The 12,604-nt window shown below is 39.6% G+C and overlaps 1 protein-coding gene across 1 annotated transcript in view; it reads right to left on the bottom strand.

The window, feature by feature from the left end:
- Positions 1 to 6,304: 6,304 nt before the first annotated feature.
- Positions 6,305 to 12,604, bottom strand: part of LOC142157708 (putative G-protein coupled receptor 141) — a 32,583-nt gene continuing 26,283 nt past the window's right edge. The window contains exon 2 of the mRNA XM_075211285.1: positions 6,305 to 9,764. Within this exon, the coding sequence (XP_075067386.1) occupies positions 8,844 to 9,740 (897 nt within the window). The 5' untranslated portion in view covers positions 9,741 to 9,764 and the 3' untranslated portion in view covers positions 6,305 to 8,843. The remainder of the gene's footprint in view (positions 9,765 to 12,604) is intronic.

The following is a 12,604-nucleotide window of genomic DNA, read 5'->3' as shown; positions in this document are numbered from 1 at the left end:
TTAAAAAATGGTGGGCAGCATGACACAGTGGGGTTACAAAGGGGGGGGGGAGGCATGGCACAGTGGGATTGAAAAAGGGGGGGAGCAGCATAGTATAGTCTGATGAAGGGGAGCCAGATGAAGGGGGCAAAAACAGCATGGAGGGCACAGTGTGATCATAAGGCATGGCGATGATGAAGGGGCACATTATTGTAATATTGGAGCTGGAGGAAGGCCTAATTATTAATCGTGGGTGCTATTGATTTAACGCTGGGGCTGGCTGTAATTTTCTAAATGTAGCCATTTTTTTTTCAAAATAGGTCCTTCAACATTTCTGGATCCGGACAAGCCACAACTAAAGAAAGCAGCAGCCACAGGTGGAGAAAGTGAGAAGAACAGGTAGGAGAGAGCAGCACAGTGTGTGAAATGTTGTGATTCTAGTAGGGACAATACCAATTTTTGGTGAATGTTGTGTCCAATGTAAGGTGTAGGCCAAGACTGAACTGTTTGTGTACACACTGCATTGTTTGTATACTACCCTGTGGTGGTAGATGTCCTGAAAGTCAGGAGTGCTTAAACATATGTGACGCTCCGGCGAATTGAGAGCCTAGTGGTTTTTATGTTAGCCACGCCCCAATGGCACGTTTGCCACGCCCCCAAATGCATGACCGCCCCTCCCAAAATTTTTGCACTGCCGTTTGGCTAGCCACGCCCCTGAATATATGACCATATAGCCAATCTTTTTTGCGCCGCCGTAAGGCGGCGCAAAAAAATTTTGGGGCTTACTTCACTATGAGGGGGGCCCCATGAATTTGTTGTACCCGGGCCCTGAATTCTTCTTGGCAGCCCTGGGGGTACCAGAGGTCATTGAAAGTGACAGAGGGATACACTTTACGGGGCAAGGATTCAAGGAACTGTTAAAAGACATGGGAATAAGATCTGCCCATCACACCCCTCACAGACCCCAAAGTTCGGGATGTATGGAGTGCCTTAATGGTACTCTGCAATTGAAAATGCAGAATATAATGGCTGAAACAGGTCTGCCATGAATCTCAGTAAGAAACACTCCTAGGAAAGACACAGGTTTAGCACCAAATCAGATACTGTTTGGCACAACACACAGAACAAGCTGTTTCTTTCCATAGCAACTACAGCATGTACATGGTGATTTGTTGAACTATGTTGCTTTATTATAGAAACAACTAACTGAAATATGGTCAAGTGATTTCATTCCATTCCAGGCCCTAATTTTGATGCAGACAGTGTCGGACTGGGGCATGAAGGGCCCACCGGGGGACTGCAACGCTAGGGGCCCACCAGAGGGGGTGTGGCCAGCCATCATAGAGGCGAGACCAGACACTAAAGGGAGAGTGGTCAACCCGCGAAGGAATGCTAGCACCATAGTGTAGTATATAAAGAATGTAGTGTGCTCATCCTTCTCTTTTAAAATGACAGGCTGACTGCGCACTTAGTTACTAACCTGCTCATGCTCCTCTGGGCGGTTGGATATCCGGAACTCCTACTCTCATCTGCCCTGCTCAAAGTGAAAAACACACTACCGCGCAGGTTCAGAGAGCCCAGACGCGACTCTCTGCACCTGTGTGGTAGTGTGTTTAACGGGAGTGTTTGTCAAAAACGGGGAGGGGGGGGAGGAGTTGCACTCTACCCCTACTGTTGCAAGAGCAGCATTAACACAGGTTATCCCTCTCTCTACGAACTAATAATATACTGAAAGTTAAGCGCTCATTGACTTATGTATTATTCCAAGTGCAATGCTAATAATAAAATTTGTATTCTTTTATCTTGAATACAATTCATATTTTTCTATATCTTGTATTAGGCTGTTAGCAAGAGGCTCAGTTCAATTAGTGGGATAAAATTTAATGTTAGTTTTATCACAATTTATTGAATCCTGGTTAAAACACAAAAAAATACATTAATATAGACAAATAAAATACTCTAATTAAACCACAGTATTTATATTATGTGGCATTGATTTCTATATACATACATATGGTATGGCATCAATTGAACATACATAAAAATTCAGACAAACCTAGGTATATAGACCTGGACTAGTCTAGCTACTGGGAGGCAAATGGCAGTGGGTATAAATGCTACATTGATCCAGATATAACACAGTCACTGATATCTCAATAAAATAATGTTCATAGCTTACAAGTCCAGTAGATGGGAATTTGTATTTCTATAAGTCTCTGCTAGTGCAATATAAATATTCAGATCACTGTCCACATATATCACATGGTTATTGCTGCGATGCTTTCAAATTTAACTTTGTTTACTTGCAGTTTCGATGTATATAGAGATGGTGGCCGGGTATCCAGTGTGCCGAAATCAGAGGATGTTTCTCGTGGTCCGTGCTTGTTACTGTTGGAGAGGAAGGTGCCTGCTTTCCACTGTGGAACGCATCTGTCCCTTCCTGTTCTCGCGTATGTCCAAAAGATGAATTGTATGCAAGTCGGGAGTCAGCTGTTTTCTTAGCTCCTCCCTAACAATGGAGGGGGCGTGGCTATAATGTGGAGGGGCCTACCGGTGGATTTTCCTGCTGCCCTGCAGGCCAGTCCGAGCCTGGATGCAGGTACCCATAAACTGCAACCAGGGGACTGGGTGGTCGTGAAAAAGCACGTCAGGAAGAGTCTTGAACCCAGATAAGAGAGTCCTTTGCAGGCCTTATTGACGACTCCCATGGTAGTGAAAGTACAGAGAAATGACACCTGAATACATGCATCCCACTGCAAGATCTTCAGACAAGGAGAGTCTGAGTCAAATGTATTTTACAAGTGTTTTTAAAGGTCCAAGGGAGACCAGAGAGTGGTGTTCATTGATATTAGCAGGAGGAATATTGATTGCACATTATGTTCCTTTGCTGTAGGCTGTAGATGTGTACTAGTCTAGAAAGGAAAGCTGGGTCTGGAAGAACCAGTTTAATGCCAATAGTAATGTAGAGATCATTATACATAATGAGAAAAATTCTAATATGAAAGTTTAACCCAACCAAATAAGAAAAAAGCAACCCATGACTGTAGGGGTTTACACCAAATACAGAAATGTATTTGTGAGTATTGTGGCCCAACACATTATTACATTTACACAAGACAATAGGTTAATATTGGACTACCTGACAGCTTAGTCTAGAGGGTACTGCCTGACCCTAAATATGTAAATTGAAGCCCAGGGTTGCACCTTTTTAACTAGTGACGCAGATGATCCAGAGAAAATGTTTGATGAACACTTACAAAAAAATGAAGACATGAAATATACATTTTTAAAGGAGCACACTGGAGATGCTTATCTAGAAGGATAGTTTTCATGGCTGTACCTGGCCGATTGGTTCAAGGTTATAGGAGGATGGTTATCAGGTTTTATACATGTTGTACTTCAAGGACTGTTACTAATTCTTATTATAATATATATACTAATAAAACTGATGATGAGGATTATTAGCAAGTATTTTAAAGCTAAGTGTTTTTCTTCCAGAACAATTAAAGTTACCACATGTGTCTTAACCGCTGTACTGTACACCCCATCTAATGAGTGTGAACCTTGTGGAACTCTCAGTACTACTGCCAGTTGTGATCAGTGCAGAAACCAAGAACCTTTTCCTTGGAATCCACATGCTCATTACTGAAGTTTATCCTTATGAAGATATACAGCACAATGGACAATCCCTTTTATTGTGAAATAAGTGACATATAGCACTTGCCGAGCGCACTGTGTATTTTCTCCCTCCCTTTCCTTTTTTCCTTCCCTAAAAAATATCCATAGTTAAAAGACAAAAAGGAAGCACAAGAGGTCCCAGAGCCTCTCATGTTTACTGATATATGTGAAGATCTGACATCAGGACATGTAGCGGGTGCAAGACGGTTGTCGACTCATTGACCATCTATCAGCTAGAAGAGGGATCATGGACTTGTTATTAATGGGGAATGGGTTGTTCTATGTATCCAGAATTAGGCATTCCTATTCATATGTTCTGTTAGAAGGGTGTATGCATATAAGTACCCATTAAAAGCGACAGCAAGAATGTGATCTCTGATAGGTAGTGTTAGGGCAAATAATGAATAAAAAGATGGGAAATGAGAAATGTGATTTTACTAAGCTGACGCCATCTTGTTGCCTTATAGCCATTTTGTTCTTATAGCTTAAAGACAAGTAGATGCACCTGTTTTGTAGGAGTAATTCATTATTTGCAAGGCTATGCTTATAACCTTAGACATACCAGGCAGGAGATAAGCAACCTACCCCTGTGGAGTTTTCCTGTCTGATAATGAGAGACTGTATTAACATCTGTGTGAAGGGAACATGAGTGGTTAAGACCTTTCGGGCGTAGTTTTCTGTAATATGTGATTCTTGCTATATAGATAGGGACTTGTAACTAATAAAGCAGAGTTTTTTGTACACTCAAACCATGCAGTGTATTTAATTCTCTCCAGCTGATGAGCTCATAACTGATAAACTGACACAGTTGAACAATCTGATTTAGATTCGACATGTGTGTGATGGATGGAGTGTGTTTGTGTGTCATAATGTATGAGAAATGTCTTTTGTATTATCCTTTTAAAAGTTTTCATATATATTATATAATATATTGTGAAAAGCGTGCAAAGAGATTGCTCCTCACACACGTTTTTCTGAAGCACTTTGACTTTCACTTTTATTTTACTTGTCAGGATGGATAAACAGTCTTGGCAGTGTCAAACCCAAGACTGTCAAAAACCAAGCTTTTTATGCTTCCTGTCAGGCCTTGCTATTGCTGACTTCTTAATTGATTAGACCAGGGGGTAAATGTATCAATCTGCGGGTTCTTCAACACCCGCGTGTTCAGCCTCTTCCGCGATTAAATTTCAAGCGGCGCTGCATTGTAAAGGGAAGTTAACCCTTTACAATGCAGCGCCGCTTGAAATTTAATCGCGGAAGAGGCTGAACATGCGGGTGTTGAAGAACCCGCAGATTGATACATTTACCCCCAGGTGCTCAACCTGGTCTCTGTGTGTGTGTGTGTGTGTGTGTGTGTGTGTGTGTGTGTGTGTGTTTACCCCTCTCTGCACTCTTTCCTCTATTAGATGGTGGCAAAGTGTCCCAATTGCCACAATACATTTTAATAAACAACCCAATGCACTTCTCAAAATGTCACAAAAGTGCCCTTGTGTGTATGACACATGCAGTGTATTTGTGTGTCAGTGTGTATGAGAAATGTGTAAGTGTGTATCCATGTTTACGAGAAATGCATTAAAATTTGTCTGTGTGTATGAAAAATGTATTAGCGTTTGTCCGTGTGTTTATAAAATGTATTAGTGTGTGTCTGTGTGTGTGAGAAATGTATTATCGTGTGTATGAGAAATGTATTAGTTTGTCTGAATGTATGATAAAACGTATTAGCGTATTATTGTGTGAGAAACTTATTACTGTGTGTCTGTGCGCATGAGAAATGTATTAGCGTGTTTGTAAAATGTATTAACGGGTGTCTGTGTGTATGAAAAATGTGTATATTAGAGGGAGAGTGTCACTCATTGTGTATAAGAGACTGAGTGTTGCATAATAGGTGCAGTAGAGGTGGAAGTTTGGTCACCACTATCCGTAAGTTCCTTTTTGGGGAATACACAGTTAACTGGCTCCCCTTTAAATCTATATGTTTTCCCACCCGGGCTGCTGTACATTGTGGTGTGCTTCAACCTTATCTGTATATGTTCTCCCCCCCAGACTGTACATTGTGTTGCTTCCCCGCATACAGTATTTATATGTTCTCCCCCTTTCTGCTGACAGACACCTAATCTGCCACACTCCCCTCCCTGCTGCTGGTCACCCCATGTGCTACAAGTCCTCTCCCCCCATCCTGTTACCTTTCACCCCATGCTGCCACTGGCCCCAGCAATACATTGCTCCTCCTTTCTGCCATACATCCCTGCTGCTGTACCTCACCTGCCACCAATCTCCTCTTTCAGACACTACGCTGGAGAAAGAAAGAAAGAAAGAAAGAAAGAAAGAAAGAAAGAAAGAAAGAAAGAAAGAAAAAAAGAAAGAAAGAACTTTTTTGGGATTTCTTTTTACACAGTGGTGCCCATATAATTAAAAAGAACAACACCCATGTAGTGGCCACCCACGCCCCAACACAGTATTTTATGTGCCCCTATAAGTGCATTCCCCTGGTGAGCCCTTTATGCACCAGTCTAACAATGGAAGCATGTATACTAAAAAGCAGTAAAACAGAAAGGGAAAAACCATAACAACTTTTAATTATATTCTTGTGTAGTGTTTAATACAAAAATTACATTAAAATATTGTAATAATGATAAACATAGCCTTAATAAATGCATTTACATTTTGCTTTAAATATTCATGTGAGTAACCCATCGAAACAATGTAGTAAATGTAAATTTGTTTCATACATGTCTGAAATGTGTATGTCATGTATTAAAGTTACATAATAATTACCAAATTTTCATGTAAAACAGTGATGTAAATAATGTGTTTCTTTCTACAGAATGTGACTTTAGAATCCTGAACATGATTTCCCTACAGCAAGCTCCAGAAATATAGGGGACACTGCCAGAAGTGGGATGGAGAAGCTCAATTCAGGGGAATATGTCCACACTATCGAAACTACTTTAATAATTAAAAAAGGGTTAAACAAGGAGCTCTACCTTGCAAACAGTAAAGGTACTGAAGGTATTAAAGTGCAGCCTATCAGTTTACAAGAAGCTTAAATATCCCTGAGACACGTCTTGACCCAAAATTCATGAAGAACTGGTTCAAATATACTTGTCAACAGTTACATTCATGATCATTTTTAAACAATTAGTACAACACCATTTATTTACCCCAAAATTTAGTAAATCTCTTTCTCAGAGCATGGGAGGTCTGGCAACTTTGGCCTGAGAAGCAAGTAGTCTAGGCTCTTCTTCCTGTTGACTACAATTGGAAAATGGGCACAGCCAAAACCCTGTGGACATGTTTTGTCTAATGTGGGTGTGGTTTATATAGCTAATTAAATATATGACAAGTGGTATTGTAAAGAGCTGTAATCAAAATAGCCCAAGCCTATCTGACTAGTATACAATGCAGAGACTTTTCTAGTGATATCTATACAATACAGAAAAATGTTAATGACCAATAAAGAAACTTTTTAATGACCTACATGTAATTGAGACATATTTATAATGTATAATCTGCAATACATATATATAGGATGTTGTGGAAATATTGTAAGTGTTGTATATTATTCACTATATTTTACGTTTATGTATTACAGCATGTTGAATTGAAATACTGTTTAGTTCCAGTACTACAATTACTGAGGTGTGAACAATTCCTGTCTGACCTTATATACATTTGTATTCATAATTATCTATCGAGATAAACTTTCAGCATTTTATTATATGTTAAATCACTTTAGTTTAGTTTGTACTTGCAACAAGTATTAGTCAAAAAAAATAAAGCAAATTATACGTTGCCCAGAATACAAATATATTCAACACTTCTCCAATGTAAATGGAAATGAAGCAGTGTTGGACCAAGGCAGTAGAGGGCCCCAGTGTAAAAAAAAATAATATATAAATGGCCATAGCCTCCAATACAATGTTTAATTTGTTTGTGCATAGATAACATATACATAAATATCACTCCAAGTCTTACCTAATTGTTAACAGAAATAATACACATAACGGGTACTAGAAGGACACTGACACTGGAGAGACTCAGCTCAACCTGTACAACTTCTTAGCATACAAGATGAATGGGTAGAGTGGAGCTTCCCTGTCACCAGACTTGCTTCTGTACATCAGCCCTTACAGCAATTTTTACTGGTCAGGAGAGAAGGGGTGATGGAGAAAGTGAGAGGGAGCCCCTGCTGCTGTTTATAATATGAGTCACTCTGTAAAAGACTCTTCTCCTTGATGAACAGGAATATTTCATTTTAATAAATAGACAGTGTTGTTATAAAAAAATTTTTTAAAAAAACAATACCACCTCCTGGTGACAGTACTTCTTTAAATCTGCAATCCTAGGTTTACTCGCTGGAGCCACAGAGAATCGCTTATGAAGCTATTTTTCTCAGGGTTCCATGGTTTGGCTGAAAACCAGGGATGTGTGATGCTGTGGAGGGGGAGTATGATCACAAAACACGCAGCTATTGTTAAGTGGTGAACAATAATAACTGTCACAGCTTTCTGGGAGTGCAGCTTTAAGAGTACTGTGTGGCTGGTTGTTTATCAGTGAAACCTTTGGCTCTTCAGTATTATGGCACAGCAGTCCTGGATTTTTCTCTAGCAAGGCATGCAGTGCCTTGTAGTTCCTCAACATTGAAGAGATACAGACACTAAAGTAAAATTTAATTGAAGATCCTCCTTGAAAGCTGGTGCAAATTATTTTATTTTCTTTCCCCTTATTTTCTTCTATCTTCTTTTGTTCTATGTTCTATGCAGCGCCAATTGAGTATGGAAGTTTGCAGAGATAATAAAGGTCTCATCCAAAATGCTGGTTCCATATTAGCTACCAGAACTATGGATCAGAGCTATGCAACCATATCTATTCTGCACAGGCTAAGCTTCACGCCAACATATATGGTGGACTGTTCTAGACCAAGGTAGTTAATATGGAACCAGGGCAACGCGTCCATGTGCAACATCTGCACTTATTTCCCTATTTAAAGTAATTGGGCTGAACTGTCTGGAGTTCCAAATAGGATCTGCTCTTACCACCTGAGATGAAAGAGAGAGAGAGAGAGAGAGAGAGAGAGAGAGAGAGGACAAAAGAGAGGGAGAAAGAGAGATCTCAGAAAATATTTTGTTCCTTAGAATTTTTTGTTTTGTTTCTCCACCAATTCATATATTAACTGATAACCATGATCACCATAGACATTTTAATGAACAAGTTCTGTTTTTTAACACTTTCTGAAAATAGGTCTGTATTGCAAATGCCAGAATATCCAAGCAACTAAGAGCAGTTATACCTAGAACGATCTCATTGAAAAATAAACAGTCTTCTGTATGTCTTATGTAGTAAATCCTGAACATGAGATAAGGAAAAAAACAAATGATCATGACAAAAATAAAAAATAAACTCTTAAGCTGAACCCAAAACTCTTGATGATCTAAAGTTGATCTCTTTAGTTTCTTCACAACCTTTATAATGATGAACATCTGCACACCCAGAAGAAGACATACAATTGTGAACATTACCACAATTACAACATAGTTCAAGGCGATCACATAAGATTTAGTGAATTCCTTGTGGAAATTAAAACACTGCTTTGAGTCGTAGTCTTGTTCATAGGTGCCATATTGGAAAAAAAACAAGGGCAACATAACAAGTAGTATGATAATCCATACTGCAGCACTGGCCACCACAGAATGGAGTGTTCTGTAAAACTCAATTTTGTCCCTTTGTTTTAAGTAGCTTATGCATTTAATGCTAAGCAAAGCTACATAAAATATAAAGGAAAGATACATGTGGATGTGTATCATTGCGCTAACCAGCCTGCAAAATCCAAATGAAAAATCCCATTGTCTTTGGATGTAGTAGTAAATGCGGAATGGAACTGTTAGAAGAAAGACACAATGGACCACTAATAGATTGATTATCGAAGTGGTGGTCATGGACCGTGTGTTAGTTTTACACAACAGAAAGACCATTATGATATTTCCAATTATTCCTCCAATAAACACAACAATGTAAAGTGTAATCAGGATGTTATTTGCAACAGTTTCATCTATAAAACATGTTGTCTGGTTGCTGGTCCCCATATTGTGCAATTAGTTTCAAGTTACCTGCAACAGAAACAGAATAAAATCAGTACGAATATGTTACATTAATACAAATTATACAATGCAAACTAAGTCACTTGTAAAGTACTGGAATACCCATGTACATCTGAAAGCAGCAATCTCAAATGGGAAATATTTGTTCCCTTTCAATAGCTAAGCTAAGTACCTTCTAAGAATGCAGCATTTATCTTAGCTATCCTACAAATCATTCTCTCCATTTAAAAAGCTCTCTAGTTGACTGCCAGTCACAGTCACTTTGCTACACAGGAGAAGGAGAATATCACATTGCACACTGAGCTCAGTGGGGCATTCCAAAGTCTCTTTGCACACTACATCGTGTGCCATGTGACTTTGATTGCCTTGGTAGTCCAGCATCATAAATCAGTAATAGCAGTCTGAAGAAAGAAAACAAGGGAACAGGTAAATACTGATATTCTTCTTATAACCTGCTACACTGATTTATGTTAAAAACTTTGTTAAAAAGCAAGGTATTTCTGTAAATGTATTTAGATGTCACTGAGAATTGATATATTATAACATAGCCTGCAACTATGCCAACTCGATTGTCTGATTAAATGCAATAGTAGTGAAAAAGATGACTTCCTATTAATATGCAAAAACTCATATTCCTTCTTAATTTTGAATTACATATTATTATTTCCTGGGTTTCATGAAAACAGTATGCTAAAGTGGTTTATTTTGTTGAACATAATAAGACAACAACATTTTCTTAAAGAAAACTATTATTATTATTAATTTTTATTTATAGGGCGCCACTAGGTGTCCGTGGCACCGTACAGGGACAAACAAAATTACAATACGAGGTGAGACAGCACAGTACAGTAAACAATAAGCACAGTAACTCAATGAGCTCCACGCTAGGGTAGGGGGAGGGGAGAGTCCGCATACGACGGAGCCCAGGAGGGAGGGCACGGGCGACAGGGAAACTCCCAGAGGGAGATGAGGGAGCGAGAGGGGACGGGGGGAAGAGGGTCCTCGAGGAGGAGGGCTGGTAGCTGGAGAGCAGAGTGTAAAGTGGTGAAGACAGGAGGAGAGTTGACCCTACTCAAAGGAGCGTACAATCTAAGGGGTGGGGTAGACAGACAGAGAGACACGGGGAGAGAGGGAGAGAAGGAGGAACGGAGGATAACTATGATGGCAGGGGAATGAAGGGGAAGAGGCAGAAGAAAAGGTAGGAAGTTAAGTGGGAGACTGGAAGGCTTTAAGAAAAAGGTGGGTTATTAAAGCCCGTTTGAAACTGGACAGATTAGGGCAAGTTCTGATGGAGGGGGGGAGCTTGTTCCAGTGGAGGGGGGCAGCGCGGGCAAAGTCTTGGATACGCGCATGGGAGGAGGTGATAAGGGGGGAAGAGAGGCGACAGTTATTGGCAGATCGGAGGGGATGGGATGGAGCATGAATAGAGAGGAGGGTGGAGATGTAGGGTGCAGTGGAGTTGGCTTGTATGTAAGAGTGAGGAGCTTGAAGAGGATTCTGTAGGGAAAGGGGAGCCAGTGAAGGAATAGGTAGAGGGGGAGACAGACGAGGAGCGGCGAGAAAGGAAGATGAGCCTAGTGGCTGCATTGAGTACAGAACGAAGGGAAGCGAGATGAGATTGGGGGAGGCCAGTGAGGAGGAGGTTACAGTAGTCCAAGCGGGAGATGATCAGAGAGTGAATAAGACATTTGGTGGCATCTTGGGAGAGGAAGCGCGGATGCGAGCGATGTTACGCAGCTGGAAGAGAGAGAGCAAGAGAGAGAATGTGGGGGCCAAAGGAGAGAGAGGAGTCGAGGATGACACCGAGGCAGCGAAGTTGGGGGACAGAAACTAGTCAATTTGCCCTGCTATTTGATATCTTATTTTAAAAGTTATTATTCATGCCTATGCAGAAAATGTCTTCTATATTTTACTTGCATAAAGCATGTATATAGTATAGCTGATGTTACTTTTGTGTACACCAAAATGTTAAAACTTTAACAAAAATTAAATGAAAACAATACCTGTCACTTATGGGACATTTTCTAAATAACTCCTTACATGTTAAATTAGGCATTTTATGGGAAATTGTTTTCTCAAGGGAACATGTAATTCAGGAGCAATCAGTATTTTAAAAGTAATATATTTTTTATTAATTAATTAATTGATTGCCAGGTTAATCAATTTACATCATAAATAGAACTAACCATTAGCAGATTACTAAAAGTTATGTATTGTAAGTAGTTTGTTGGGTGAATTACCAAAAGCAATAATATGCCTCATTGCTTCTCGGTAAATCCCAAAATAACTGGTAAACGAGAGTTAAGCAGGAAATAGAGTATAGCACTGAATGAATAGACTATCAAAAGTGCTGTATTTTACACATCCAGATTGTTTTCATAGGAAACTACTACTTTATAATTTTTGAAGAATTCCATAATTTTCCAGAAGCCTCATTATTGGGAGTTTGTGAACTTATCTTGGCATCAAAATACACAACTGTCCAGATTCCAATGGCTGATATGTGTTATACTAACACTTGCAAGATACTCGTGACATAAAAGTGGTAGCTATTTCACTCAGATACAAGTGAAACTATGAAATTTATAAACAAATCTTTTATATTAATAGTAGAAATATGTGTTCAGCGCTCCCTATTGTGACTTATCAGTGGACGAGCAACCACCTGGGAGTGGGGGGATAATAGGGATAGCTCAACCCTAAGTTAGCAATGGATTTTCAACAGTAACTCCCTGGGCGCTTGAAACAGAGGGTACAATGTGTGATAGCAAAAACAGATTTATTAAGGGCAGTAAACGGGTAACAGCCCTACAGTGTATATTACACTGACAATGTAATATAAAATAAGA

This window comes from Mixophyes fleayi, chromosome 5, assembly GCF_038048845.1.
Source record: "Mixophyes fleayi isolate aMixFle1 chromosome 5, aMixFle1.hap1, whole genome shotgun sequence".
In the NCBI taxonomy this organism is placed as follows: Eukaryota; Metazoa; Chordata; class Amphibia; order Anura; family Limnodynastidae; genus Mixophyes; species Mixophyes fleayi.
Note: the sequence above shows the minus strand (reverse complement) of the source record. Positions and strands in the feature narration are given on the sequence as shown.